The sequence below is a fragment of the Salvelinus fontinalis genome, chromosome 1 (assembly GCF_029448725.1).
Source record: "Salvelinus fontinalis isolate EN_2023a chromosome 1, ASM2944872v1, whole genome shotgun sequence".
Classification (NCBI taxonomy): Eukaryota; Metazoa; Chordata; class Actinopteri; order Salmoniformes; family Salmonidae; genus Salvelinus; species Salvelinus fontinalis.
This window is the reverse complement of record NC_074665.1, coordinates 74,436,905-74,464,270: the sequence shown is the minus strand read 5'-3', so window position 1 is coordinate 74,464,270 and position 27,366 is coordinate 74,436,905. Positions and strand designations below refer to the sequence as shown.

Sequence of the window (27,366 nt, the reverse complement as noted above, 5' to 3'; positions counted from 1 at the left end):
CTAGTGGAAACCATTCCCCAAAGGCCAAATGAACATTGTAAGAAATTGAGAAAAACAGAGCCTTTAATTTTTCTCTCTCAGTTTGATACTTTATTTTCATTGTTGTTGATTGGTAACATGACAACACACGTTCACAACAGGAACCATGTTTGTTTCATTGTGTGCGTGTGAACATACCAGATTATGATTTTGGTATGGCGATACCTACAACCAAAATATTACCATTTCGGTATAATATTTGGGATTTGAATGCGTATAACTAGCTAATTATGGTCCAAACATGATGCAACCGGATGCAACGCTAGTCCCTTCCTTTCCAAACGAAGTCACAACGCATACATTCCCATTTCCAAAACAAAAGGTGGACCAGCACAGAGTGAGGTTGGCCTGGGAAAGGGTAGTGGCTACATTAGTGGCATAGCTGAGCTCTCAATATGAGAAAGCTGACACACTGGACTTGTCTTTCATTAACATTGTTCATCATAAAAACTGATTCAGTCACTTTTTTAAGTTTCTTCTTTATTTTCAAACATGATTTGTTCTCCTCCTCGTCTTCAACAGATAGTGGTATGTAAGAGGGGGTGGCTGGCTAGGTAGGCGTCAGCAGCTTCCTTCTCTTTCATGACAACTGTCCCAGGATTCCATGCTGCTTCACATTAGTCCTTCTCTGGTACCAGCTTCAGCACTTTGCCAATAGCAATGGTTTTGCCTGAAAAGGGAGACAATTCCATACTTATAAAAACCTTTGGTACTCCATTGGCACTGGTTTTGTTGTTTAAAGCTTTTTGATATTCATCAATAGAAACAAAACATGGTATAAAACAATCCCACAGGAACACACACACACAACCTTCATCTCGTAGGGTGAACCTCCCCATCTGTGGGAAGTCTTTGAAGGTCTCAAGGCAGATGGTTCCAGCACAACGTAGCCGGGCGATGCACACCTGGTCCTGTTTGACAAAGCGAGGTCGCGTCTTGCTCTTCTCACCGGTCTTCTTGTCCACTAGACAGATTAAGGCCTGAGGAGAGAATTGACTTGAATACAGGTTTATTTAGTAATGAACATTATTCACTGACCGAGAAGATACATGTGGTGGGCAGGCTATACTTGGATAGAGACCCGGTTGGGTTAGGAGATGTTAACAAGCTAATGTAACATAGTAACTCACTGTGATTAGGTTAGGGGTTGTTAACAAGCTAATGTAACTTAGTAACTCACTGTGATTAGGTTAGGGGTTGTTAACAAGCTAATGTAACTTAGTAACTCACTGTGATTAGGTTAGGGGTTGTTAACAAGCTAATGTAACTTAGTAACTCACTGTGATTAGGTTAGGGGTTGTTAACAAGCTAATGTAACTTAGTAACTCACTGTGATTTGTACTTCTTCAATACAGGTGTGGATGTGTAGGACTGCGTTGTAACCTGGGCAGATGATGGATTTATGCTCAATGATGACAATCTGAAAACAAAGTAATTTAAAAATAATAATAAAACACCAGAGAAAATAGCAGAGGTGCAAGTACTGGAGTTTACATACAGTTGAAGTCGGAAGTTTACATACACCTTAGCCAAATACATTTAAACACAGTTTCACAATTCCTGACATTTAATCCTAGTAAAAATTCAGTTTTAGGTCAGTTAAGATCACCACTTTATTTTAAGAATGTGAAATGTCAGAATAATAGTTGAATGATTAATTTCAGCTTTTATTTCTTTCATCACGTTCCCAGTGGGTCAGAAGTTTACATACACTCAATTAGTATTTGGTAGCATTGTCTTTAAATTGTTTAACTTGGATCAAACGTTTCAGGTAGCCTTCCACAATAAGTTGGGTGAATTTTGGCCCATTCCTCCTGACAGAGCTGGTGTAACTGAATCAGGTTTGTAGGCCTCCTTGCTCGCACATGCTTTTCAGTTCTGCCCACAGATTTTCTATAGGATTGAGGTCAGGAATTTGTGATGGCCACACCAATACCTTGACTTTGTTGTTCTTAAGCTATTTTGCCACAACTTTGGAAGTATGCTTGGGGTCATTGTCCATTTGGAAAACCCATTTGCGACCAAGCTTTAACTTCCTGACTGATGTCTTGAGATGTTGCTTCAATTCATCCACATCATTTCCCCCCTCATGATGCTATCTATTTTGTGAAATGCGCCAGTCCCTCCTGCAGCAAAGCACCCCCACAACATAATGCTGCGTGGTCTGATGGTGTTTATACTTGCGTACTATTGTTTGTACAGATGAACGTGGCACCTTCAGGCATTTGGAAATTGCTCCCAAGGATGAACCAGACTCGTGGAGGTCTACAATTCTTTTTCTGAAGTCTTGGCTGATTTCTTTTGATTTTCCCATGATGTCAATCAAAGAGGCACTGAGTTTGTAGGTAGGCCTTGAAATACATCCACAGGTACACCAATTGACTCAATGATGTCAATTAGCCTATCAGAAGCTTCTAAAGCCATGCCATCATTTTCTGGAATTTTCCAAGCTGTTTAAAGGCACAGTCAATTTAGAGTATGTAAACTTCTGACCAACTGGAATTGTGATACAGTGAATTATAAGTTAAATAATCTGTCTGTAAACAATTGTTGGAAAAATTACTTGTGTCATGCACAAAGTAGATGTCCTAAACGACTTGCCAAAACTATAGATTGTTAACAAGAAATTTGTGGAGTGGTTGAAAAACAAGTTATAATGACTCCAACCTAAGTGTATGTAAACTTCCGACTTTCAACTGTATTAGGTCAATCCAATCTACCATCACTATCATTTAGCATTTCTCTGATGCAGTGTATCTTTGTAAACTAATCCTAGACAATGATAACATATGCCATTTATTTAGCAGAAGCTTTTATCCAAAGCAACTTACAGTCATGTGTGCATACACTGTACATTTTACCTACAGGTGGTCCGGGAATGGAACCCACTATCCTGGCATTGCAAGCGCCATGCTCTACCAACCGATCTAAATGACCTTAGTCATGTCCTAAGGAACGTAGCCTACCTGAGCGTCAAAAGTGCGTCCGGAGTGGCAGAGGTTCTCAGCATTACAGAGGATGAAGCCAGGCAGGATCTCCTCCTCCTCGATGCCCTTCAGCCTTAGCTTCAAGTTCTCTCCAGGAACAGCTTCATCTGTCTCCACCTCGTCAGACAGCAGGCTCAGCACCTCCACTGTGTGCTGGGGGATAACACATCACATGTATCATAGTGCTGTATATACACTGAGTATACAAAACAAAAGCTATTATCCCTTTTTGATGTCACTAAATCCACTTCAATCAGTGTAGATGAAGGGGAGGAGTGTCACGGCCGCCGAAAGAACTGGACCAAAGTGGAGCGTGGTGAGCGTTCATTTCTCTTTTTATTTAAAATGTCACCAACAAAACAACAAACGAAAAACAACCGTGAAGCTTACAGGGCAAAGTGCCACTAACAAAGATAACTACCCACACTGAAAGGAGGGAAAAAGGGCTACCTAAATATGATTCCCAATCAGAGACAACGATAGACAGCTGTCCCTGATTGAGAACCATACCCGGCCAAAACATAGAAATAAAGAAACATAGAAAACAAAACATAGAATGCCCACCCCAAATCACACCCTGACCAAACCAACTAGAGACATAAAAAGACTCTCTAAGGTCAGGGCGTGACAGTACCCCCCCAACCCCAAAAGGTGCGGACTCTGGCCGCAAAACCTGAACCTATAGGGGAGGGTCTGGGTGGGCATCTATCCGCGGTGGCAGCTTAGGTGCGGGACGCAGACCCCGCTCCACCTCTGGTTAAAGAAGGATTTGTAAGCCTTGAGACAATTGAGACATAGATTGTGTATGTGTGCCATTCAGAGGGTGAATGGGCAAAACAGATTTAAGTGCCTTTGAACAGGGTATGGTAGTAGGTGCCAGGCGCACCAGTTTGAGTGTGTCAAGAACTGCAACGCTGCTGGGTTTTCACACTCAACAGTTTCCCGTGTGTATCAAGAATGGTCCACCACCCAAAGGACATCCAGCCAACTTGACAACTATGGGAAGCATTGGAATCAACATGAGCCAGCATCCCTGTGGAACGCTTTCAACACCTTGTAGAGTCCATGCCCCAATGAATTGAGGCTGTTCTGAGGGCAAAAGGGTGTACTAATCAATATTAGGAAGATGTTCTTAATGTTTTGTACACTCAGTGTATATGTTATACAACAAGTATTATATTAGTAATATTAAATCGCAAGATAAACTGGGGCTGGGAAGGGAAATATAACATTAGAACCTGAAGTAAAGTATTTAACACAGATGGTTACATGTTGGAGAATCCAAACCTGAAGTGCATGGTAATGTGGAAGTCTGGAGTCCCTTTCACAATTTAAATTTTAATTACTTAGCAGACGTTTTTCTGCAGAGCATCTGCCAAAGAAATTAAAAAGTACATGTAAATTGTGAAAGGGTCTCCTGTACACTTGTGTAATGTATACTCTCCAGGACAGATGAATGACCTATGGAGAGCCTTACCCTGTTAGGCATCATGACCAGCTGCTGGGCTTTGGCAATGAACCCAGACTCCAGCTTCCCCAGGATCACAGTGCCCATATCCTGAACACAGAGCACAACCAAGACCAGGTTAAGGGTTTTCTACCAGTTATAGTCAGTGGCCTTGTGGTTAGTGTCCAGCCCGAGATTGGGAGATCGATCCCCGGCCGAGTCATACCAAAGACTGTAAAAATGGTACCCGATGCATCTCTGCTCGGCACTCAACATTAAGGAGATAGTTTGGGGGTAAGGTCCTGCGATAGACTAGTGTCCTGTCCAGGGGGTGTTGTACATGTACGTCAAGCTGCCTCATGCTACAGAAACAGGAGATAGGCTCCTGCTCCTATGAGCCGGTCCGGCTCAAAGCTACTTACTTACTACAAGTTAAAGAAAATTGTATTATTACACTACATCCTTTGTTTCCTTTCTCATCTTCTACTCCGATCTAAGAGGCTTTTATAAACCTCGGAGAATGGAGTCACGGCCAGGGTCAGCCATTATCAACAGCGACCCTGGAGCACTTAGGGTTAAGTGCCTTGCTTAAGGGCACAGAAAGACATTTCACCTTTTTGGCTCGGGAAGTAGGGGTTCTGATGGTGCTTAAATCCACTAAATGAGTGAACTAGGCCTTTATTACTCCTGTATTAGCAGAGAAAAATGCTCATCAGAACCCCCCTCAGTTAAAGGAAGTGGTACTAAGGGTTAGGAAGGACACTGCAGTTTACTACGGATTCTGCTCACACTAGGTTACCATAGAAAATTAGCACTTATATTGAATGAATGAAAAAACAAAAACTGATTCTGTCTAGTCAATTAAAATGGTTGTTTCTTTTCTCTTCTATGCTCCCACCTAAGATTACTTCATTGAGTGTACTAGCGTCTAGCGCTAAGCTGTTGATCCCCACTGCCAGCTAGTCTAACAACCTAACCAGCCGCCAATTAACTGGACCGTAATCCCATTATATCAACTGAATAGCAGATCTAGTTAGGGCTCCTGGGTTTCATAACACCCCTCTTACACAACCACAGCAGTGTGTGTGTGTGTGTATGTGCGGAAGACCTGCTGAGAAAGCTATACAATATAATTTCCTTCCTTCTAACCTGTTCCAAAACACCCGCTGGTGAAACCGGTGCCAGAAGGCTAAATTATCTTGTGGAGAAAATGTCTGTGCTCTGCTGTCCTTGGCTACAGTAAGGAGGACTTGGAAGGACACCCAGAACGGAACAGAGGGCCTCATCTGGACGTGATGTGGGAAGGCCAGTGTGTGTGTGTGTGTGTGTGTGTGTGTGTGTGTGTGTGTGTGTGTGTGTGTGTGTGTGTGTGTGTGTGTGTGTGTGTGTGTGTGTGTGTGTGTGTGTGTGTGTGTAGCAGCTGCACAGTGCTGCATTATCTTTGTATTTTACCAAACATTTCATAAGCCTTTGTCAAACTCTGAGATAATGTATTCATAATGGATTATTAATTACTACAGAATAAGATGGTGTGGTTAAAATTATGCAAGTTATGCCGTTGAGTGCAATACAGAGCTAGAGATATGTAACTGGGATAACTCATGACAGCAGTTGAGCTCACCTTGTATTTGTCTACGATGGGTAATCTGACAGGGCCATCTGTGATTCTGTTGAAGCTTGGCAGGCTGTCCAGATGTGGGATAAATGGCAACCCCCTGTCAACGAAGAACAACTGGGACAATCAATTATTATCTTTTCTAATAATACATTTATGGATTATCAATTATTATGGGGACAGAGAGAACTTTGATAGCTTCATAGAAGTTAGCAGAGCTGTTTTATGGAGGAGGAAAAAATATACATTGATTTGATGGACTGTTATGAAAATAAAGACTTGACAAGCAACCGCCACTCAGCACCCACAAAGAGATTGACTTTTATGTACAGTTGAAGTCGGAAGTTTACATACACCTTGGCCAAATACATTTAAACTCAGTTTTTCACAATTCCTGACATTTAATCCTAGTAATAATTCCCTGTCTTAGGTCAGTCAAGATCACCACTTATTTTAAGAATGTGAAATGTCAGAATAATAGTAGAGAGAAATTTATTTAAGCTTTTATTTCTTTCATCACGTTCCCAGTGGGTCAGAAGTGTACATACACTCAATTAGTACTTGGTAGCATTGCCTTTAAATTGTTTAACTCGGGTCAAACGTTTCGGGTAGCCTTCCACAAGCTTCCCACAATAAGTTGGGTGAATTTTGGCCCATTCCTCCTGACAGAGCTGGTGTAACTGAGTCAGGTTTGTAGGCCTCCTTGCTCGCACACGCTTTTTCAGTTCTGCCCACAAATTTTCTATGGGATTGAGGTCAGGGCTTTGTGATGACTACTCCAATACCTTGACTTTGTTGTCCTTAAGCCATTTTGCCACAACTTTGGAAGTATGCTTGGGGTCATTGTCTCTTTGGAAGACCCATTTGCGACCAAGCTTTAACTTCCTGACTGATGTCTTGAGATGTTGCTTCAATATATCCACATAATTTTCCTGCCTCATGATGCCATCTATTTTGTGAAGTGCACCAGTCCCTCCTCCAGCAAAGCACCCCCACAACATGGTGCTGCCACCCCCGTGCTTCACGGTTGGGATGATGTTCTTCGGCTTGCAAGCCTCCCCCTTTTTCCTACAAACATAACGATGGTCATTATGGCCAAACAGTTATATTTGTGTTTCATCAGACAAGAGGACATTTCTCCAAAAAGTACGATCTTTGTCCCCATGTGCAGTTGCAAACCGTAGTCTGGCTTTTTCATGGCGTTTTTGGAGCAGTGGCTTCTTCCTTGCTGAGTGGCCTTTCAGGTTATGTCGATATAGGACTCGTTTTACTGTGGATACAGATACTTTTGTACCTGTTTCCTCCAGCATCTTCACAAGGTCCTTTGCTGTTGTTCTGGGATTGATTTGTACTTTTCACACCAAAGTACGTTCATCTCTAGGAGACAGAACACGTCTCCTTCCTGAGCAGTATGACAGCTACGTGGTCCCATGGTGTTTATACTTGCGTACTATTGTTTGTGCAGATGAACGTGGTACCTTCAGGCATTTGGAAATTGCTCCCAAGGATGAACCAGATTTGTGGAGGTCTACAATTTTTTTCTGAGGTATTGGCTGATTTCATTTGATTTTCCCATGATGTCAAGCAAAGAGGCACTGCGTTTGAAGGTAGGACTTGAAATACATCCACAGGTACACCTCCAATTGACTCAAATTATGTCAATTAGCCTATCAGAAGCTTCTAAAGCCATGACATAATTTCCTGGAATGTTCCAAGCTGTTTAGAGGCACAGTCAACTTAGTGTATGTAAACTTCTGACCCACTGGAATTGTGATACAGGGAATTATAAGTGAAATAATCTTTCTGTAAACAATTGTTGGAAAAATTACTTGTGTCATGCACAAAGTAGATGTCCTAACCGACTTGCCAAAACTATAGTTTGTTAACAATACATTTTTGGAGTGGTTGAAAAACGAGTTTTAATGATTCCAACCTAAGTGTATGTAAACATCCGACTTCAACTGTACTTTCTGCAGAGAACTGAGGGGAGGTTGACTTACGTGTACTTTCTGCAGAGAACTGAGGGGAGGTTGACTTACGTGTACTTTCTGCAGAGAACTGAGGGGAGGTTGACTTACGTGTACTTTCTGCAGAGAACTGAGGGGAGGTTGACTTATGTGTACTTTCTGGAGAGAACTGAGGGGAGGTTGACTAATGTGTACTTTCTGCAGAGAACTGAATGGAGGTTGACTTATGTGTACTTTCTGGAGAGAACTGAGGGGAGGTTGACTTACGTGTACTTTCTGCAGAGAACTGAGTGGAGGTTGACTTACGTGTACTTTCTGGAGAGAACTGAGGGGAGTTTGACTTACGTGTACTTTCTGTAGAGAACTGAACGGAGGTTGACTTATGTGTACTTTCTGCAGAGAACTGAGGGGAGGTTGACTTACGTGTACTTTCTGGAGAGAACTGAGGGGAGGTTGACTTACGTCTACTTTCTGCAGAGAACTGAGTGGAGGTTGACTTACGTCTACTTTCTGCAGAGAACTGAGGGGAGGTTGACTTACGTGTACTTTCTGTAGAGAACTGAACGGAGGTTGACTTATGTGTACTTTCTGTAGAGAACTGAACGGAGGTTGACTTACGTGTACTTTCTGTAGAGAACTGAACGGAGGTTGACTTATGTGTACTTTCTGTAGAGAACTGAACGGAGATTGACTTACGTGTACTTTCTGTAGAGAACTGAACGGAGGTTGACTTACGTGTACTTTCTGCAGAGAACTGAGGGGAGGTTGACTTACGTGTACTTTCTGCAGAGAACTGAGTGGAGGTTGACTTACGTGTACTTTCTGCAGAGAACTAAGGGGAGGTTGACTTAAATGTACTTTCTGCAGAGAACTGAGGGGAGGTTGACTTACGTGTACCATGTGCACTCCTCTATGGGCTCCTTCAGGTTGGCTCCCGTCAGCCCAGAGCAAGGCATGAAGTAGATGTCCTTCTTTGGGTTGAAGCCCACCTTCTTCAGAAATGGCACCAACTTCTCTTTACATTCCTCATACCTGTAGTGGAGAGGGAGGAGGATGGGTTATTTTACTGTGTTAAATATCAATATCAATGTTACAATGTTGACTAATTGAGGAACACAATCTCCATTTTTATATCTTTCCTATTCTACGACTGTCTGTCATAACCAGCCATGCAGCATGAGGGTCAAACAACACATTAGATGGGACACTGCATTTGGCTCTCTCTAACAAGATGCATGTATATACAGTGCATTCGGAAAGTATTCAGAACCCTTGAATTCTTCCAAATTTTTTACGTTAGAGCCTTATTCTAAAATGGATCAAATCTTTTTTTAAATCCATCAACACACAATCTACACATAATACCCCATAATGACAAAGCGAAAACAGGTTTGAGAAATGTTTGCAAATTTATTACAAATAAAAACTGAAATAACACATTTACATAAGTATTCAGACCCCTTACTCAGTACTTTGTTGAAGCACCTTTAGCAGTGATTACAACCTTGAGTCTTCTTGGGTATGACGCTACAAGCTTGGCACACCTGCATTTGGGGAGTTTCTTCCATTATTCTCTACAGATCCTCTCAAGCTCTGTCAGGTGGATGGGGAGCGTTGCTGCGCAGCTATTTTCAGGTCTCTCCAAAGATGTTCGCTCGGGTTCAAGGTCAGTGTAACGAACGTCGTAATCCTCCTCGTCTGAGGAGGAGCAAGGATCGGAACAAAACGCGTGGTATGTATCCATATTTATTTGAATACTTTTAAACATGAACAAAAACAATAAACAGAAAGAAACCAACAACGCTACAGTCCTGAACTTGAGAACATAAAAACATGAACGCACGAACAGGAACAATCACCCACAAACAAACAGTGAACACAGCCTACCTAAATATGGTTCCCAATCAGAGACAACGTAAAACACCTGCCTCTGATTGAGAACCATATCAGGCAAATCAGACACACCTAAACCAATGAGACACATAACATAGACTACACCCACCCAGCTCACGTCCTGACCAACTAAACAAAGACTAAACAAAGGAAATAAGGTCAGGAACGTGACAGTCGGGCTCTGGTTGGGCCACTCAATGACATTCAGAGACTTGGCCACTCCTGCGTTGTCTTGGCTGTGTGCTTAGGGTTGTTGTCCTGATGAAAGGTGAACCTTTGCCCCAGTCTGAGGTCCTGAGCGCTCTGGAGCAGGTTTTCATCAAGGATCTCTCTGTACTTTGCGCCGTTCATCTTTCCCTCAGTCCTAACTAGTCTTCCAGTTCCTGCAGCTGGCATAACATCCCCACAGCATGATGCTGCCGCCACCATAGGTATGGTGCCAGGTTTCCTCCAGACGTGACACTTGGCATTCAGGTCAATGAATTAAATCTGGGTTTCATCAGACCAAAGAATCTTATTGCCTTTTGGCAAACTACAAGCGGGCTGTCATGTGCCTTTTATTGAGGAGTGGCTTCCGTCTGGCCAGTCTACCATAAAGGCCTCATTGGTGGACTGCTGCAGAGATGGTTATCCTTCTGGAAGGTTCTCCCATCTCCACAGAGGAACTCTGGAGCTCTGTCAGTGACCATCTTGTTCTTGGTTCAAATCAAATCAAATGTTATTGGTCACATACACATGGTTAGCAGATGTTAATGCGAGTGTAGTGAAATGCTTGTGGTTCTAGTTACGACAATGCAGTAAAATCTAACAAGTAATCTAACAAATTCACAACAACTACCTTATACACACAAATGTAAAGGGATGAATAAGAAAATGTAAATATATGGATGATCAATGTGATAGGCAAGATGCAGTAGATGGTGTAGAATACAGTATATACAGTTGAAGTCGGAAGTTAACATACACTTAGGTTGGAGTCATTAAAACTTGTTTTTCAACCACTCCACAAATTTCTTGTTAACGAACTATAGTTTTGGCAAGTCGGTTAGGACATCTACTTTGTGCATGACACAAGTAATTTTTTCAGACAGAATTTTTTACAGACAGATTATTTCACTTATACTGTATCACAATTCTAGTGGGTCAGAAGTTTACATACTCTAAGTTGACTGTGCCTTTAAACAGCTTGGAAAATTCCAGAAAATTATGTCATGGCTTTGGATTCTGATAGCTTAATTAACATAATTTGAGTCAATTGGAGGTGTACCTGTGGATGTATTTCAAGGCCTACCTTCAAACTCAGTGCCTCTTTGCTTGACATCATGGGAAAATCAAAAGAAATCAGCCAAGACCTCAGAAAAAAATCTGTAGACCTCCACAAGTCTGGTTCATCTTGGGAGCAATTTCCAAACGCCTGAAGGTGCCACGTTCATCTGTACAAACAATAATACGCAAGTATAAACACCATGGGACCACGCAGCCATCATACCACTCAGGAAGGAGACGCGCTCTGTCTCCTAGAGATGAACATACTTTGGTGCGAAAAGTGCAAATCAATCCCAGAAGAACAGCAAAGGACCTTGTGAAGATGCTGGAGGAAACAGGTACAAAAGTATCTATATTCACAGTAAAAGTCCAAATATCGACATAACCTGAAAGGCCGCTCAGCAAGGAAAAAGCCACTGCTCCAAAACCGCCATAAAAAAAGCCAGACTACGGTTTGCAACTGCACATGGGGACAAAGATCGTACTTGAAATGTCCTCTGGTCTGATGAAACAAAAATAGAACTGTTTGGCCATAATGACCATCGTTATGTTTGTAGGAAAAAGGGGGAGGCTTGCAAGCCAAAGAAAACCATCCCAACCGTGTGAAGCACGGGTTGGCAGCATCATGTTGTAGGGGGTGCTTTGCTGCAGGAGGGACTGGTGCACTTCACAAAATAGATGGCATCATGAGGCAGGAAAATTATGTGGATATATTGAAGGAACATCTCAAGACATCCGTCAGGAAGTCAAAGCTTGGTCGCAAATGGGTCTTTAAAATGGATAATGACCCCAAGCATACTTCCAAAGTTGAGGCAAAATGGCTTAAGGACAACAAAGTCAAGGTATTGCAGTGGCCATCACAAAGCCCTGACCTCAATCCCATAGAAAATTTGTCGGCACAACTGAAAAAGCGAGCAAGGAGGCCTAACAACCTGACTCAGTTACACCAGCTCTGTCAGGAGGAATGGGCCAAAATTCACCCAACTTATTGTGGGAAGCTTGTGGAAGGCTACCCAAAACATTTGACCCAAGTTAAACAATTTAAAGGCAATGCTACCAAATACTAATTGAGTGTATGCAAACTTCTGACCCACTGGGAATCTGATGAAAGAAATAAAAGCTTAAATAAATTTCTCTCTACTATTATTCTGACATTTCACATTCTTAAAATAAAGTGGTGATCCTAACTGACCTAAGAAAGGGAATTCTTACTAGGATTAAATGTCAGGAATTGTGAAAAACTGAGTTTAAATGTATTTGGCCAAGGTGTATGTAAACTTCCGACATCAACTGTACATATGAGATGAGTAATGTAGGATATGTAAACATTATTAAAGTGCCGTTATTTAAAGTGACTAGTGATACCTTTATTATTTTATTTAAGTGGCCAGAGATTTCAGTCTGTATGTTGGCAGCAGCCTCTCTATGTTAGTGATGGCTGTTTAACAGTCTGATGGCCTAGAGATAGTAGCTGTTTTTCAGTCTCTCGGTCCTAGCTTTGATGCACCTGTACTGACCTCGCCTTCTGGATGATAGCGGGGTGAACAGGCAGTGGCTCGGGTGGTTGTTGTCCTTGATGATCTTTTTGGCCTTCCTGTGACATCGGATGCTGTAGGTGTCCTGGAGGGCAGGTAGTTTGCCCCAGGTGATGCATTGTGCAGACCGCACTACCCTCTGGAAAGCCTTGCGGTTGAGGGCGGTGCAATTGCCATACCAGACTGCGATACAGCCCGACAGGATGCTCTCGATTGTGCATCTGTAAAAGTTTGTGAGTTAGATGACAAGCCAAATTTCTTCAGCCTCCTGAGGTTGAAGAGCCGCTGTTGCACCTTCTTCACCACGCTGTCTGCGTGGGTGGACCATTTCAGTTTTTCTGTGATGTGTACGCCGAGGAACTTAAAACTTTCCACATTCACTCCTGTCCCGTCAATGTGGATGGGTGGGTGCTCCCTCTGCTGTTTCCTAAAGTCCACGATCATCTCCTTTGTTTTGTTGACGTTGAGTGAGAGGTTATTTTCCTGACACCACACTCCGAGGGCCCTCACCTCCTCCCTGTAGGCTGTCTTGTAGTTGTTGGTAATCAAGCCTACCTCTGTAGTGTCGTCTGCAAACTTGATGATTGAATTGGAAGCGTGCATGGTCACGCAGTCATGGGTGAACAGGGAGTACAGGAGAGGGCTGAGAACGCACCCTTGTGAGGCCCCAGTGTTGAGGATCAGCGGGGTGGAGATGTTGTTTCCTACCTTCACCACCTGGGGGTGGCCCGTCAGAAAGTCCAGAACCCAGTTGCACAGGGCGGGGTCGAGACCCAGGGTCTCGAGCTTAATGACGAGTTTGGATGGTACTATGGTGTTAAATGCTGAGCTGTAGTCAATGAACAGCATTCTTACATAGGTATTCCTCTTGTCCAGATGGGATAGGGCAGTGTGCAGTGTGATGGCGATTGCATTGTCAGTGGACCTATTGGGGCGGTATGCAAATTGAAGTGGGTCTAGGGTATCAGGTAGGGTGGAGGTGATATGATCCTTGACTAGTTTCTCAAAGCACTTCATGATGACAGAAGTGAGTGCAATGGGGCAATAGTCATTTAGTTCAGTTACCTTGGCTTTCTTGGGAACAGGATCAATGGTGGCCATCTTGAAGCATGTGGCGACAACAGACTGGGATAGGGAGAGATTGAATATGTCCGTAAACACACCAGCCAGCTGGTCTGCGCATGCTCTGAGGACGCGGCTAGGGATGCCGTCTGGGCCGGCAGGCATGCGAGGGTTAACACGTTTAAACGTTTTACTCACGTTGGCCACAGAGAAGGAGAGCCCACAGGCTTTGGTAGCGGGCTGTGTCAGTGACACTGTATTGTCCTCAAAGCGAGCAAAGAATATGTTTAATTTATCTGGGAGCAAGACGTCGGTGTCCGCGACGGGGCTGGTTCTCTTTTTGTAATCTGTGATTGACTGTAGACTTTACCACATACGTCTCGTGTTTGAGCCGTTGAATTGCGACTCTACTTTGTCTCTATACCGACGCTTTGCTTGTTTGATTGCCTTGCGGAGGGAATAGCTGTACTGTTTGTATTCGGTCGTGTTTCCGGTCGCCTTGCCATGATTAAAAGTGGTGGTTCGCACTTTCAGTTTTGCGCAAATGCTGCCATCAATCCACGGTTAAGGAAGGTTTAAATGGTCACAGAGGGAACGACATCTCCGATGCACTTGCTAATAAACTCGCTCACCGAGTCAGCGTATATGTCAATGTTATTGTCTGACGCTATCCGGAACATATCCCATTTGATTGTTAGGAATTCTAGGTCGGGTGAACAAAAAAAACTTGAGTTCCTGTATGTTGTTGTGATTTCACCATGAGTCGTTAATCATAAGGCATACACCCCCGCCCTTCTTCTTACCAGAGAGATGTTTGTTTCTGTCGGCGCGATGCATGAAGAAACCGGGTGGCTGTACCGACCCTGACAACATATCCAGAGTGAGCCATGTTCCGTGAAACAGAGAATGTTACAATCTCTGATGTCTCTCTGGAAGGCAACTCGTGCCCTAATTTCGTCCACCTTGTTATCTAGAGATTAGATATTGGCGAGTAATATGCTCGGAAGCGGTGGATGGTGTCCTCGCCTTCTGAGTCTGACCAGTAGGCCGCTCCGTCTGCCTCTCCTGCTGCGACCACGTTGTTTTGGGTCAGCCTTTGGGATGAGATCGCATGTCCAGGGTGAAGGTCCAAACAAAGGATCCGCTCCAGGAAAGACGTATTCCCGGTCGTAATTATGGTAAATTGACATCGCTTTAATATCCAATAGTTCTTACTGGCTGTATGTAATAACACTTGAGATTTTCTGGGGTTACTTCCCTGACCAAGGCCCTTTTCCCCCGATTGCTCAGTTTGGCCAGGCGGCCAGCTCCAGGAAGACTCTTGGTCGTTCCAAACTTCTTACATTTAAAAATGATGGAGGCCACTGTGTTCTTGGGGACCTTCAATGCTGCAGAAATATTTTGGTACCCTTCCCGAGATCTGTGCCTCGACACAATCCTGTCTCTCAATTCCTTCGACCTCATGGCTCTGACCTGCACTGTCAACTGTGGGACCTTATATAGCTAGGTGTGTGCCTTTCCAAATCATGTCCAATCAATTGAATTTACCAAAGGTGGACTCCAATCAAGTTGTAGAAACATCTCAAGGATGATCAATGGAAACAGGACTCACCTGAGCTCAATTTCGAGGTTCATAGCAAAGGGTCTGAATACTTATGTAAATAAGGTATTTCTCTTTTTAATTTTTTATACATCTGAAAAATGTCTACAAACCTGTTTTTGCTTTGTCATTATGGGGTATTGTGTAGATTGATTAAAAAATATAGATTTCATCCATTTTAGAATAAGGCTGTAATGTAACAAAATGTGAACAAAGTCAAGGGGTCTTAATATTTTCCGAATGCACTGTACATTGGACTGACTGTTACCTTTCCAAGCTCCAGCTGACAGTGGGGTCGTCCATCTTGTTGACGAGGACGATGAGGTGTTTGACTCCAGCCGTCTTGGCCAGCATGGCGTGCTCCCGCGTCTGACCCCCCTTCTCAAAGCCTGTCTCAAACTCTCCTTTTCTGGCCGAGATCACCTGACCACAACATAGGGTTACGTTAGACTAGCATAGGGTGCAGAAGATAATGATAAACACTAGGGTACACCTTACAGGTACTGTACATTATCTACTGTGTAGACTTTTCAGAACTAGAATGCATATTAGAAAATACTCTCTCATTATAGAGTTAAGTCAGTCCTCTTCTTATCACACAAAATCCATTGCTAAACAAATGCAGTCTCAGTCAACTTGTCTACTGGCAACGATACAACTAACAGTGACACAGGGGCCTGTTTTGCCTCGACGCAGCAGATATGAAAAGTGGCCAGTGAAATGCCTTCCACTAAGCATTGTTTGGGAAAACTCACCAGCACTGCCAGGTCAGCCTGTGACGCCCCACCGATCATGTTGGGGACAAAGCTTTTGTGGCCGGGGGCATCCAGGATAGTAAAGTGCTTTTTCTCTGTCTCAAAGTAGGCTCTCCCCACCTCCACCGTCTTCCCCTTGTCTCTCTCCTCCTGGTTGGTGTCCAGAGCCCAGGACAGGTACCTGGCGAGCAAGATACGGATACAAGATGAAATAGTCTGTCATTTTTATTTCCAAGCATATACATAACTGAATCTAGTCACACCAGAAGGTAAACTCACCATGTTTCTCTGTTCTTTTCTTTGGCTTCTCTTTCATATTTCTCCAGTGTTCTTTTCTCTACCATTCCTGTCAAATACCTCCAATAAGAAAGATAAACAGAGATTGCCTGATCTGATGAATATAGGAGAGAACATTTTATTTCTAGATAGCCATGGCATTAGTAGCAATGGATATCATACCGTAGAAGAAAATGTTAAGCCATCTTCAGTAACCTGAATCTTGGAATAGTTATTGATAACCATGTTATTACTCACATGATCTGACCTCCAATAGTTGATTTACCAGCATCTGAAAAAATGAAAACTGTTCTTCAATCCAAATGAATACAGACAATTTCTAACAGCACTTGCTCTCTGTCCAGGAATAAAAAAAAATGATGTAGGAAAGAAGACCATGAGGTAATAGTATACAGTAGGAACGCACCCACATGCCCGATGAACACCACATTGACATGCTCCTTCTTCGGGGCGTCTGGTGGGAGGGGGATTACTTTGAGCATGGGCAGCTCCTCCTCCTCTTCCATCATCTCCTCCTCCTCATTTCCCTGCACCTCCTCACTGGAACCCCCCTCTCCTCCCAGGGCTCCCCCTCCTCCTGGTTCTCCTTCCCCGGGCTCCTCTTTCTGCTCCCACGTCTCCACCTCCACCATCATGTCTGCTTCTGTCCCTCCTCCGTTCTCCACTGGAGCTAAAGAACAAAAGCGGCACTTGTTTACCACTGATGTAGACCATGAAACAATGCTCTTTTGTTGAAGGTAGTCCGCACATCCAGCAGATTTCACAGGTGCATGATGGGTATATGAGATAGCTTGTGAACAGAGAGGAGAGTACCGGCACACTGTTAATCTAAACTGTGTGCGGAACTGCACGGTGTCTGCACGTTCTCTTCAAACAATGCTCTTTGATCTCTGACCTCATACACTATGACAATGAAATTGGCTTATTACACATGTATTACATAGTTGTGGTCACCTACAGTGCCTTCAGAAAGTATTCATACCCCTTGACTTATTCCACACTGTGTTGTGTTACAGCCTGAATTCAAAATTAATTAAATAAAACCTTTTCTCACCCATCTACACAAAATACCCTACAATGAGAAAGTGAAAACATGTTTTTAGAAATTCTAGGAATCTCATTTACATAAGTATTCACACCCCTGAGTCAATACATGTTAGAATCAACTTTTGCAGCGATTACAGCTGTCCATTGCTAGACAGCCATTTTCCAGTCTTGCCATAGATTTTCAAGCTGATTAAGTCAAAACTGTAACTAGACCAATCAAGAACATTCAATGTCGTCTTGGTAAGCAACTCCAATGTATATTTGGCCTATTGTCCTGCTGAAATGTGAATATGTCTCCCAGTGTCTGTTGGAAAGCAGACTAAACCATCCTCTAGGATTTTACCTGCACTTAGCTCTATTCCATTTATTTTTATCCTAAAAAAACTTGCCAATGACAAGCATACCCATTACATGATGGAGCCACCACCATGCTTGAAAATATGAAGAGTGATGTGTTGTGTTGGATTTGTCTCAAACATAACGCTTTATATTCAGGACATAAAGTTCATTTCCTTGCCACATTTCTTGCAGTTTTACTTTAGTGCCTTATTGCAAGCAGGATGCATGTTTTGGGATATTTTTCTTCTTTTCCTTCTTTTCACTCTGATATTTAGGTTAGTATTGTGGAGTAACTACAATGTTGTTGAACCATCCTCAGTTTTCTCCTATCACAGCCATTAAACTCTGTAACTCTGTCACCATCGGCCTCATGGTAAAATCCCTGAGAGGTTTCATTCCTCTCTGGCAACTGAGTTCGGAAGGATGCCTGTATCTTTGAAGTGACTGGATGTAGTCATACACCATCCAAGGTTTAATTAATAACTTCAACACGCTCAAAGGGATATTCAATGTTGGCTTCTTTTCTTTTTCAACATCTACCAATAGGTGCTCTTTTTTGCAATGTATTGGAAAACCTCCCTGGTCTTTGTGATTGAATCTGTGTTAGAAATTCACTGCTCAACTGAGGGACAATACAAATAATTGTATGTATGTAGTACAGAGATGAGGTAGTCATTCAAAAATCATGTTAAATACTATTATTGCACACAGAGTGAATCCATGCAACTTATTATGTGACTTGTTAAGCACATTTTTACTCCTGAACTTATTTTAGTCTTGCAATAACAAAAGGGTTGAATACTTATTGACTCAAGAAATTTCAGCTTTTCATTTTTAATGACTTTGTAAACATTTCTAAAAACATAATTCCATTTTGACGTTATAGGGTATTGTGTGTATGCCAGTGACACACAATCCCAATTTAATCAATTTTAATTTCAGGCTGTAACACAACAAAACGTTGAAAAAGTCAAGGGGCGTGAATACTTTCTGAAGGCACTGTATACCATGGATGTTCAATATCCTTATTTAATATTGATATAGCTTTGTAGCGATAGTAGTGATAGCTAGATAACTTTACTGTATATTGAACAAATTAAATGCATTCTTTAAAGAAATTCTAGTTAATCTAGCACTGATGCAGATTAGTACTTCAGAAAAACTCTTCCCATAGCAGCATCTCTGTTCACAAGGCCTTCACCTCCTCATCCATGAAATTAAACACTTAAACATGTACAATGCCTGTTCCCTTCTCAACACGTGTCATTCACAATCTGGAGAAGGTCATGATGACAACTGCTCAGAGGCATGCTTACATTGCATGCAACACCACAGAAAAAATAAACCACACATTACAAAAACGGCATCTTTGTTCTGAACTATAAACCCACGAGGTAACTTCAACAGTCACTCAGAACTCACTCCCCTCATGTCCTCTCTATCTCTCTCTCTCTCTGGCAGGCTACAGTTTCAGCCAGGTGTCACACTAACAGATAAATCAGGCGTATGTAACCTGAGTAGATGTGCACAGTGTTCTCTGGCCAAATGTAAAACATATATAGGGCTGGTCAACATAGTACCTCTACAGCAACATTCCCTGAAAATACAACAACTGGACTGCCCGATTTGGTTATACCAGTCTAACAAACGTCATATCCTCTATCTGTTTCCACGTGTTCCAGTGTACTAGTATATTTTAGGCATAGGCCTGTGATGTTGCATCATGCTATAGATAAGCATGTAGGGAGTGGGAGCCTGCCAACCCTCCCAGTTGGACCTTGTCATGTCTCCCAGAACTGGCCTTCAGGCCTAGGCTACCTCCCAGTGAGCAGTAGGCCTGAAGAGATGTTTCAATGTCTGAATGAATGAATGGTAGACAATACTGACTGACGGACATTTGTAATCTCTTCTGGAATGAGTTGGGTGGAAGTTGGCAAGGCAACCTTCTGCAGGTAAAAAATAACGATTGAAACCTAAAGGTTTTTTAAAAAACACCTGTGATACACATCTTCAACAAACAATCTGATAAGTCTGTGATTGTCCAAAACAATAACATTGTGTAAAGTACAACACACCTGAGTGGCAAAGGGAAGTAAAAGATGGAAGAATAGTTAGCTACATAATAATATAGTAATAAACAAAAAACACATACCAACTGTTTCTGACAGCTCCATGCTGGCAACTGGGTCAGCACCTGTGAAGAGACAAGTTGTTGCTTTTATCATTGGCATTAAATGGATATTGGAGCTTTTGGAATAGGAATCCAGTATGGGTGATGGCTTAACAATAATAATAGCATCATGAGCAGTAGGCCTAGCTATAAACGTTGCACCATCATGTCAAAACAGTCACATTGGGGTTGAGCAATATCATACACTAGTCTAGTAGGCTTGCTAGCTAACGTTAAAACCCCAAGATAGCTAACGTTATCTAGCTAGCTACTGTAGCTAGCCTGGCTAACTCCAGGCAATAAGAGCAGCTGTCAAAATCCCGTTATTACAACACTCCACAACATCACGCCCTAACCTACCGTGACCGTCGGATATTGGGATTTCCGTGGGGCTGCTTTGAAAGAAGGTCGGTACAAACACCGCCGCGTTGACATTCGGGACAAACGGCTTGGCATTGACGTTGAGAGCGGCGAGAGCGGACTGGAGTCCCGCGGCGGCTCGGGCCTCGGCATCCTCCTCCTGCTCCCACGAATCCGGGGCTGTGTCTCGCGGGTCCATGGCAGAGTTAGCTAAGCTAGCTAGCTGGCTTGACTGTGAAAAACGCAACTGGCTTGATGTCCGTTCTGTTATCTAGCTACTTATGTTAAAATAATTCGCGATGCTTCACTGTGTCTTGTTTTGGGAGGCATATGGTGAGCCGGTGTCTCACGGAGACGAGACCGACGAGAGAGAGAGAGACGTAAACCTACAGTTCCACAACGAACCGCTAGGATGGCTCCTCGAGGGGGTAATGGAACTACAGAATAATGCATTCTGGAAGGTGGGGTTGAACGTAAAGCTGTCTAGCTCCACTCAGTAAACCGGTAAATATGAACATTAAAAACAGTATACTAATCAGAGTATACACATCCTGTATTTTACAAAACCCAACAACAAACATTCTAACATTAAATAGTACAGAGAAACAGTATAAGTATTCAAATCAGTTATGATTTGAAAAAAGCTGCCTAATGGTGAATCCATGAGGGTCTTTCACTCTTTGGCATCAGCAATTCCCGGAGTGATGGCGAAAGTGGCCTCGTTTTCAGGCATCTCAGGACTGCAGGAGACCATGGAAAATAATGAATCTATGAGAGGAGGTAGATCTTTCTCTATAGGTGAGAAAATCCTATTTGACCACTTCTTTACAATGATTTATTACTAAGGAATAATGAGAACATATATTGAGTAAGTGAACTTTAAGACAAATTACCTGTCAGCTTGGAACCTGACAAAGACAAGAGAAACCCTCAGATCAGAATTACAGGCCAAAACATGTTAGAACTTTAGCCAAGTGAGTGAGTTTCCGTCCAATTCCAAACCGACCCCTAGTCACTACATCAGGTTAGTCACTTACGACATCCCAGCTCCAGGGTCTGCAGTCATCTGATTGGTGACAAACACTGCAACGTTGTACTCTAGGGAGAGGAGAGAGGAAGACATGAATATCAATATGTATGAATTAATATAAAAAATATATATCCCATCTCCATCAATCCAAGGTTTATGCAAAAGTCAAGAGGATGTCGGGCCCTCATACCACCCTCATGGAGTCTGTTTCCGTTTGAGCAGACACATGCACATTTGTGGCCTGCTGGAGGTCATTTTGCAGGGCTCTGGCATTGCACCTCCTTGCACTAAGGCGGAGGTAGCGGTCCTGCTGCTGGGTTGTTGCCCTCCTACGGCCTCCTCCACGTCTCCTGATGTACTGGCCTGTCTCCTGGTAGCGCCTGCATGCTCTGGACACTACGCTGACAGACACAGCAAACCTTTTTGCCACAGTTCGCATTGATGTGCCATCCTGGATGAACTGCACTACCTGAGCCACTTGTGTGGGTTGTAGACTCCGTCTCATGCTACCACTAGAGTGAGAGCACCACCAGCATTCAAAAGTGACCAAAACATCAGCCAGGAAGCATAGGAACTGAGAAGTGGTCTGTGGTCACCACCTGCAGAATCACTCCTGTTTTGGGGGGTGTCTTGCTAATTGCCTATAATTTCCACCTTTTGTCTATTCCATTTGCACAACAGCATGTGTGTGTTGCTTCCTAAGTGGACAGTTTGATTTCACAGAAGTGTGATTGACTTGGAGTTACATTGTGTTGTTTAAGTGTTCCCTTTATTTTTTTGAGCAGTGTATTTTCTTTTCATTTAATACCAGAAGTTTGAAGATGCCTCCCTCCTCGTGGAATTTGGCCGCCACAAAATCCAACAGCTCCATCTGGTGTTCACCTGAAGTTGAAACCTAATTAGGTACATAGTAGTGCAGTACGGTAAGTCCAAGATGCAAGGCCCAAACCATACAAAAGCCTTATCCTCTGATGTCATAAGTACCCATTAGAAAACACAGAAGTCATCTTAAAATGTATACAGTAAAAAATGTACAAACAACAGACTCAAAATGTATACTTAACATTTCTATCTAACATTGTGAAACAGCTTTCTTCAGACAATATGTTCTCAGGTTTAGGCAGTAATGATAGAGAGGTACTGTTTAATGAGTAAGTTAGATGTCTTACTGGTGTAGGCTCGGGCGTATAACACATTGTCCAGCACAGCATCATGGTCCACGTTGAACCTGTCTGCTATGTCCTTCAGCCTGTCTGGACGACTAGAGGGTCACATCAGGTTAAGGAAAACATAGGATTTCATAAGAGAATCTATTAGCTGAGTCATGTGAATAAAAAAAAACTGTGATACTTATGACCCTGTATCCTCAGAAATACTTGCAATGGTACGGGTGATTTTAGACTGATGCAAATCTGACTTTATAGATTAGAGCTCGGGTAAATTAGGATACAAAGTGTTCTCTGTGTCGATAAAGATTACTTTTCCTCCTGTTTAGCCATCCTCTCCAGGAAGCTGGGCTGTGACTGGAGAACAACAGAGACACGGACTAAATGACAAGAACCAATGTAGTAATAACTGAATATTTCTGAAACCTGACTTCCAAGACAGTACAACCTAACTGGGACTACCGAAAATACCCTTCAACCATTCACTTACCACAGAGTGTGTGAGAGAGCTGGGTCTTGCCTGTCCGAAACTCTGAGGGACAAAACATTTACTATGAAAGTATGAAGAAAAAAAACAGGTTTTATATCTGACTCAGGTCAGGTTAATGTTAGCCATTGGGCCTTAACTTCTTGTCTTATGCATCATGAGCATGAGATTTATCATATCTTTGACTTGGGGACACACAGAGCTCACCTCCAAATGCCTCAGTGATTGCCATGCTCTCCATACCTCCCCCAAGTAGTTTACTGAAGACAGACGGATCAGAAGAGAAAAATAGGAGTACTGAAAATGTATTACTATGAAAAGTTATGAACATATGAGCATGTGGCGAATCGCAACTCAAACTCTATGCTTCCAGTGGTGACGCGGAACAATTGTTTCCTCTTCGCACTGTATTCAAATGCTGTCAGGAAACCTTTGGTCTAAAATAAAATAAAATGAAATAAAAATGTATTCAACATACTAGGCGACCAGCTGCAACAGGATTGTGAGTTTGCCTTACAATTGTATGTTGAATAAATGTTGTTGTTTTTTTACAACAAAACTAATCATGAAAAACTGAGTCTGAAGTAGACTCAGGTGAGTCTCTCACCAACATTTTCCCAGCAGCTTCTTTGATCTTGTCCACCTTGGCCTCCGAAAGGCCCTTGATGTTACACAGATGTGGTCATCTGGATCCCCTTCACTGTGCAAATACCCACAGACTTCAGCTTCTTTAAATCTGCCATGTTCTGTATGGATGGAGGGTGGGATGGAGGGAGAGAGAACGAGAGAGAGAGAGTGGGGGTTGTTTACTTATTAGTTTTGAGGTGTAATCTTGAGTTGGTCTATCTACCTACCCATGACTAAGTATCTATAACATATTATAAACTCTGTCAAGGGTCAGCGCTGTCTAACCACTGTCCTTGACCTTGTTTTCAGATATACTCACAATTCCATGCTTCTGTAGGGTGTCTATGTCTTGGAAAAAGGACTCCTGGAGGTAAAGAACATGACAAAACAACCTCAGTTTGAAGTCCATGTTGAGAAGTAACATATGATCTGACTGTGTCTGACACACCATTTAGGCCAGATGGAAGTTACCATCACCAAAAAATATATTAGCTATGTTGTTTGTTATCAATGATTATCAAAGAGTTGTAGCTAACTTCCTAGCTACAACAATTCATTCTACCAAGAAAAACCTAAAATGATGCTAGTAGTAGCAACGAGATGGCTAGTGGCTAACAAAACTGACAACCGTAGACAGGCTGGCAAGCAAGCTAAAATCAAAGACTGTACAGTATGAAGATAGGCAAACACTGCTTCTCCAATAAAGAGAAATAGTAATGGTGTCTTTTTGTAAGCATTACCTCCGCCATGGTTGTTTGAACAAAGCCTATGGGGAAAATAAATGGCGTAATTTGTAGTCTTTGGAGGAAAGATGTTTTCCCGCACTCAGTCCGCTAATCAAATCAAATCAAATGTATTAGTCACATACACATGGTTAGCAGATGTTAATGCGAGTGTAGCGAAATGCTTGTGCTTCTAGTTCCGACAATGCAGTAATAACAACAAGTAATCTAACCTAACAATTCCGCAACTACTACCTTATACACGCAAGTGTAAAGGGATAAAGAATATGTACATAAAGATATATGAATGAGTGATGGTACAGACGGCATAGGCAAGGTGCAGTAGATGGTATAGAGTACGGTATATACCTATGAGATGAGTACTGTAGGGTATGTAAACATAAAGTGGCATAGTTTAAAGTGGCTAGTGGTACATGTATTACATAAAGATGGCAAGATGCAGTAGATGATATAGAGTACAGTATATACATATACATAAGAGATGTGTAATGTAGGGTATGTAAACATTATATTAGGTGGCATTGTTTAAAGTGGCTGGTGGTACATTTTTACATAATTTCCATCAATTCCCATTTTTAAGGTGGCTGGAGCTGAGTCAGTTTGTTGGCAGCGGCCGCTAAATGTTAGTGGTGGCTGTTTAACAGTCTGATGGCCTTGAGATAGAAGCTGTTTTTCAGTCTCTCGGTCCCTGCTTGGATGCACCTGTACTGACCTCGCCTTCTGGATGATAGCGGGGTGAACAGGTAGTGGCTTGGGTGGTTGTTGTCCTTGATGATCTTTATGGCCTTCCTGTGACATCGGGTGGTGTAGGTGTCCTGGAGGGCAGGTAGTTTGCCCCGGGTGATGCGTTCTGCCGACCTCACTACCCTCTGGAGAGCCTTACGGTTGTGTGCGGAGCAGTTGCCGTACCAGGCGGAGATACAGCCCGACAGGATGCTCTCGATTGTGCATCTGTAGAAGTTTGTGAGTGCTTTTGGTGACAAGCCGAATTTCTTCAGCCTCCTGAGGTTGAAGAGGCGCTGCTGCGCCTTCTTCACAACGCTGTCTGTGTGGGTGGACCAATTCAGTTTGTCCGTGATGTGTACACGAGGAACTTAAAACTTTCCACCTTCTCCACTACTGACCCGTCGATGTGGATAGGGGGGAGCTCCCTCTGCTGTTTCCTGAAGTCCACAATCATCTCCTTTGTTTTGTTGACGTTGAGTGTGAGGTTATTTTCCTGACACCACACTCCGAGGGCCCTCACCTCCTCCCTGTAGGCCGTCTCGTCGTTGTTGGTAATCAAGCCTACCACTGTAGTGTCGTCCGCAAACTTGATGATTGAGTTGGAGGCGTGCATGGCCACGCAGTCGTGGGTGAACAGGGAGTACAGGAGAGGGCTCAGAACGCACCCTTGTGGGGCCCCAGTGTTGAGGATCAGCGGGGTGGAGATGTTGTTTCCTACCCTCACCACCTGGGGGCGGCCCGTCAGGAAGTCCAGGACCCAGTTGCACAGGGCGGGGTCGAGGCCCAGGGTCTCGAGCTTGATGACGAGTTTGGAGGGTACTATGGTGTTAAATGCTGAGCTGTAGTCGATGAACAGCATTCTCACATAGGTATTCCTCTTGTCCAGATGGGTTAGGGCAGTGTGCAGTGTGGTTGCGATTGCGTCGTCTGTGGACCTATTGGGTCGGTAAGCAAATTGGAGTGGGTCTAGGGTGTCCGGTAGGGTGGAGGTGATATGGTCCTTGACTAGTCTCTCAAAGCACTTCATGATGACGGAAGTGAGTGCTACGGGGCGGTAGTCGTTTAGCTCAGTTACCTTAGCTTTCTTGGGAACAGGAACAATGGTGGCCCTCTTGAAGCATGTGGGAACAGCAGACTGGGCTAAGGATTGATTGAATATGTCCGTAAACACACCAGCCAGCTGGTCTGCGCATGCTTTGAGGACGTGGCTGGGAATGCCGTCTGGGCCTGCAGCCTTGCGAGGGTTAACACGTTTAAATGTTTTACTCACCTCGGCTGCAGTGAAGGAGAGCCCGCAGGTTTTGGTAGTGGGCCGTGTCAGTGGCACTGTATTATCCTCAAAGCGGGCAAAAAAGGTATTTAGCCTATCTGGGAGCAAGACATCCTGATCCGCGACGGGGCTGCTTTTCTTTTTGTAATCCGTGATAGACTGTAGACCCTGCCACATACCCCTTGTGTCTGAGCTGTTGGATTGCGATTCAATTTTGTCTCTGTACTGGGACTTAGCCTGTTTGATAGCCTTGCGGAGAGAATAGCTACACTTTGTGTATTCGGTCATGTTTCCGGTCACCTTGCCCTGGTTAAAAGCAGTGGTTCGCGCTTTCAGTTTCACGCGAATGCTGCCGTTAATCCACGGTTTCTGGTTTGGGAATGTTTTAATCGTTGCTCTGGGTACGACATCGTCAATGCACTTCCTAATGAACTCGCTCACCGAATCTGCATATTCATCATTGTTGTTGTTGGACGCCGTGCGGAACATATTCCAATCCGCGTGATCAAAGCAGTCTTGAAGCATGGATTCAGATTGGTCGGACCAGCGTTGAACAGACCTGAGCGCGGGAGCTTGTAGTTTTAATTTCTGTTTGTAGGCTGGAATCAACAAAATGGAGTCGTGGTCAGCTTTTCCGAAAGGAGGGCGGGGGAGGGCCTTATATGCGTCGCGGAAGTTAGTATAACAATGGTCCAGGACTAGTACTAGTACAGGACTAGTAAAGACACAGTGCATTTATTTTGTGATTTTAAAAAAAACTAAAAGTATTTGAATGTTCACCAGCATTTTCAACTTGAGTCTAATAATTATCTGTACAAAACAGTTAATCTAAAACCAAATGTATTAGTCACATGCGCCGAATACAACAGGTGTAGACCTTACAGTGAAATGCTTACTCACAAGCCCTTAACCAACAGTGCAGTTTTAATAAAATACCT

At 43.2% G+C, this 27,366-nt stretch overlaps 1 protein-coding gene and 1 pseudogene across 2 annotated transcripts; both read right to left on the bottom strand.

The window, feature by feature from the left end:
• Positions 1–62: 62 nt before the first annotated feature.
• Positions 63–21,503, bottom strand: LOC129861911 (eukaryotic peptide chain release factor GTP-binding subunit ERF3A-like). 2 transcript variants are annotated; one of them, XM_055933108.1, is made up of 14 exons: positions 21,417–21,503; positions 20,002–20,043; positions 16,870–17,133; positions 16,701–16,734; positions 16,446–16,523; positions 16,167–16,347; positions 15,680–15,834; positions 8,947–9,087; positions 6,095–6,188; positions 4,504–4,584; positions 3,006–3,179; positions 1,370–1,459; positions 851–1,019; positions 63–709 (listed from the first exon to the last, which is right to left on the bottom strand). In XM_055933108.1, the coding sequence occupies exons 2-14, from the start codon at positions 20,021–20,023 to the stop codon at positions 657–659; spliced, it is 1,536 nt and encodes a 511-aa protein (XP_055789083.1). In that variant the 5' UTR covers positions 20,024–20,043; positions 21,417–21,503; the 3' UTR covers positions 63–656. The 2 variants fall into 2 exon arrangements, with proteins under 2 accessions (XP_055789083.1, XP_055789074.1); XM_055933099.1 differs by having other exon boundaries at positions 20,380–21,489.
• Positions 20,915–27,085, bottom strand: LOC129861927 (meiotic recombination protein DMC1/LIM15 homolog; annotated as a pseudogene).
• Positions 27,086–27,366: the final 281 nt, after the last annotated feature.

Coding starts and splice junctions, on each gene's coding strand:
- LOC129861911 (XM_055933099.1), bottom strand. CDS start 20,578: ATGGACCCGCGAGACACAGCCCCGGATTCGTGGGAGCAGGAGGAGGAT. Junction 1,020..1,369: donor TTGAAGAAGTACAAATCACA/GTGAGTTACTAA, acceptor TTCTCTCCTCAG/GCCTTAATCTGTCTAGTGGA. Junction 710..850: donor GTTCACCCTACGAGATGAAG/GTTGTGTGTGTG, acceptor CTCCCTTTTCAG/GCAAAACCATTGCTATTGGC.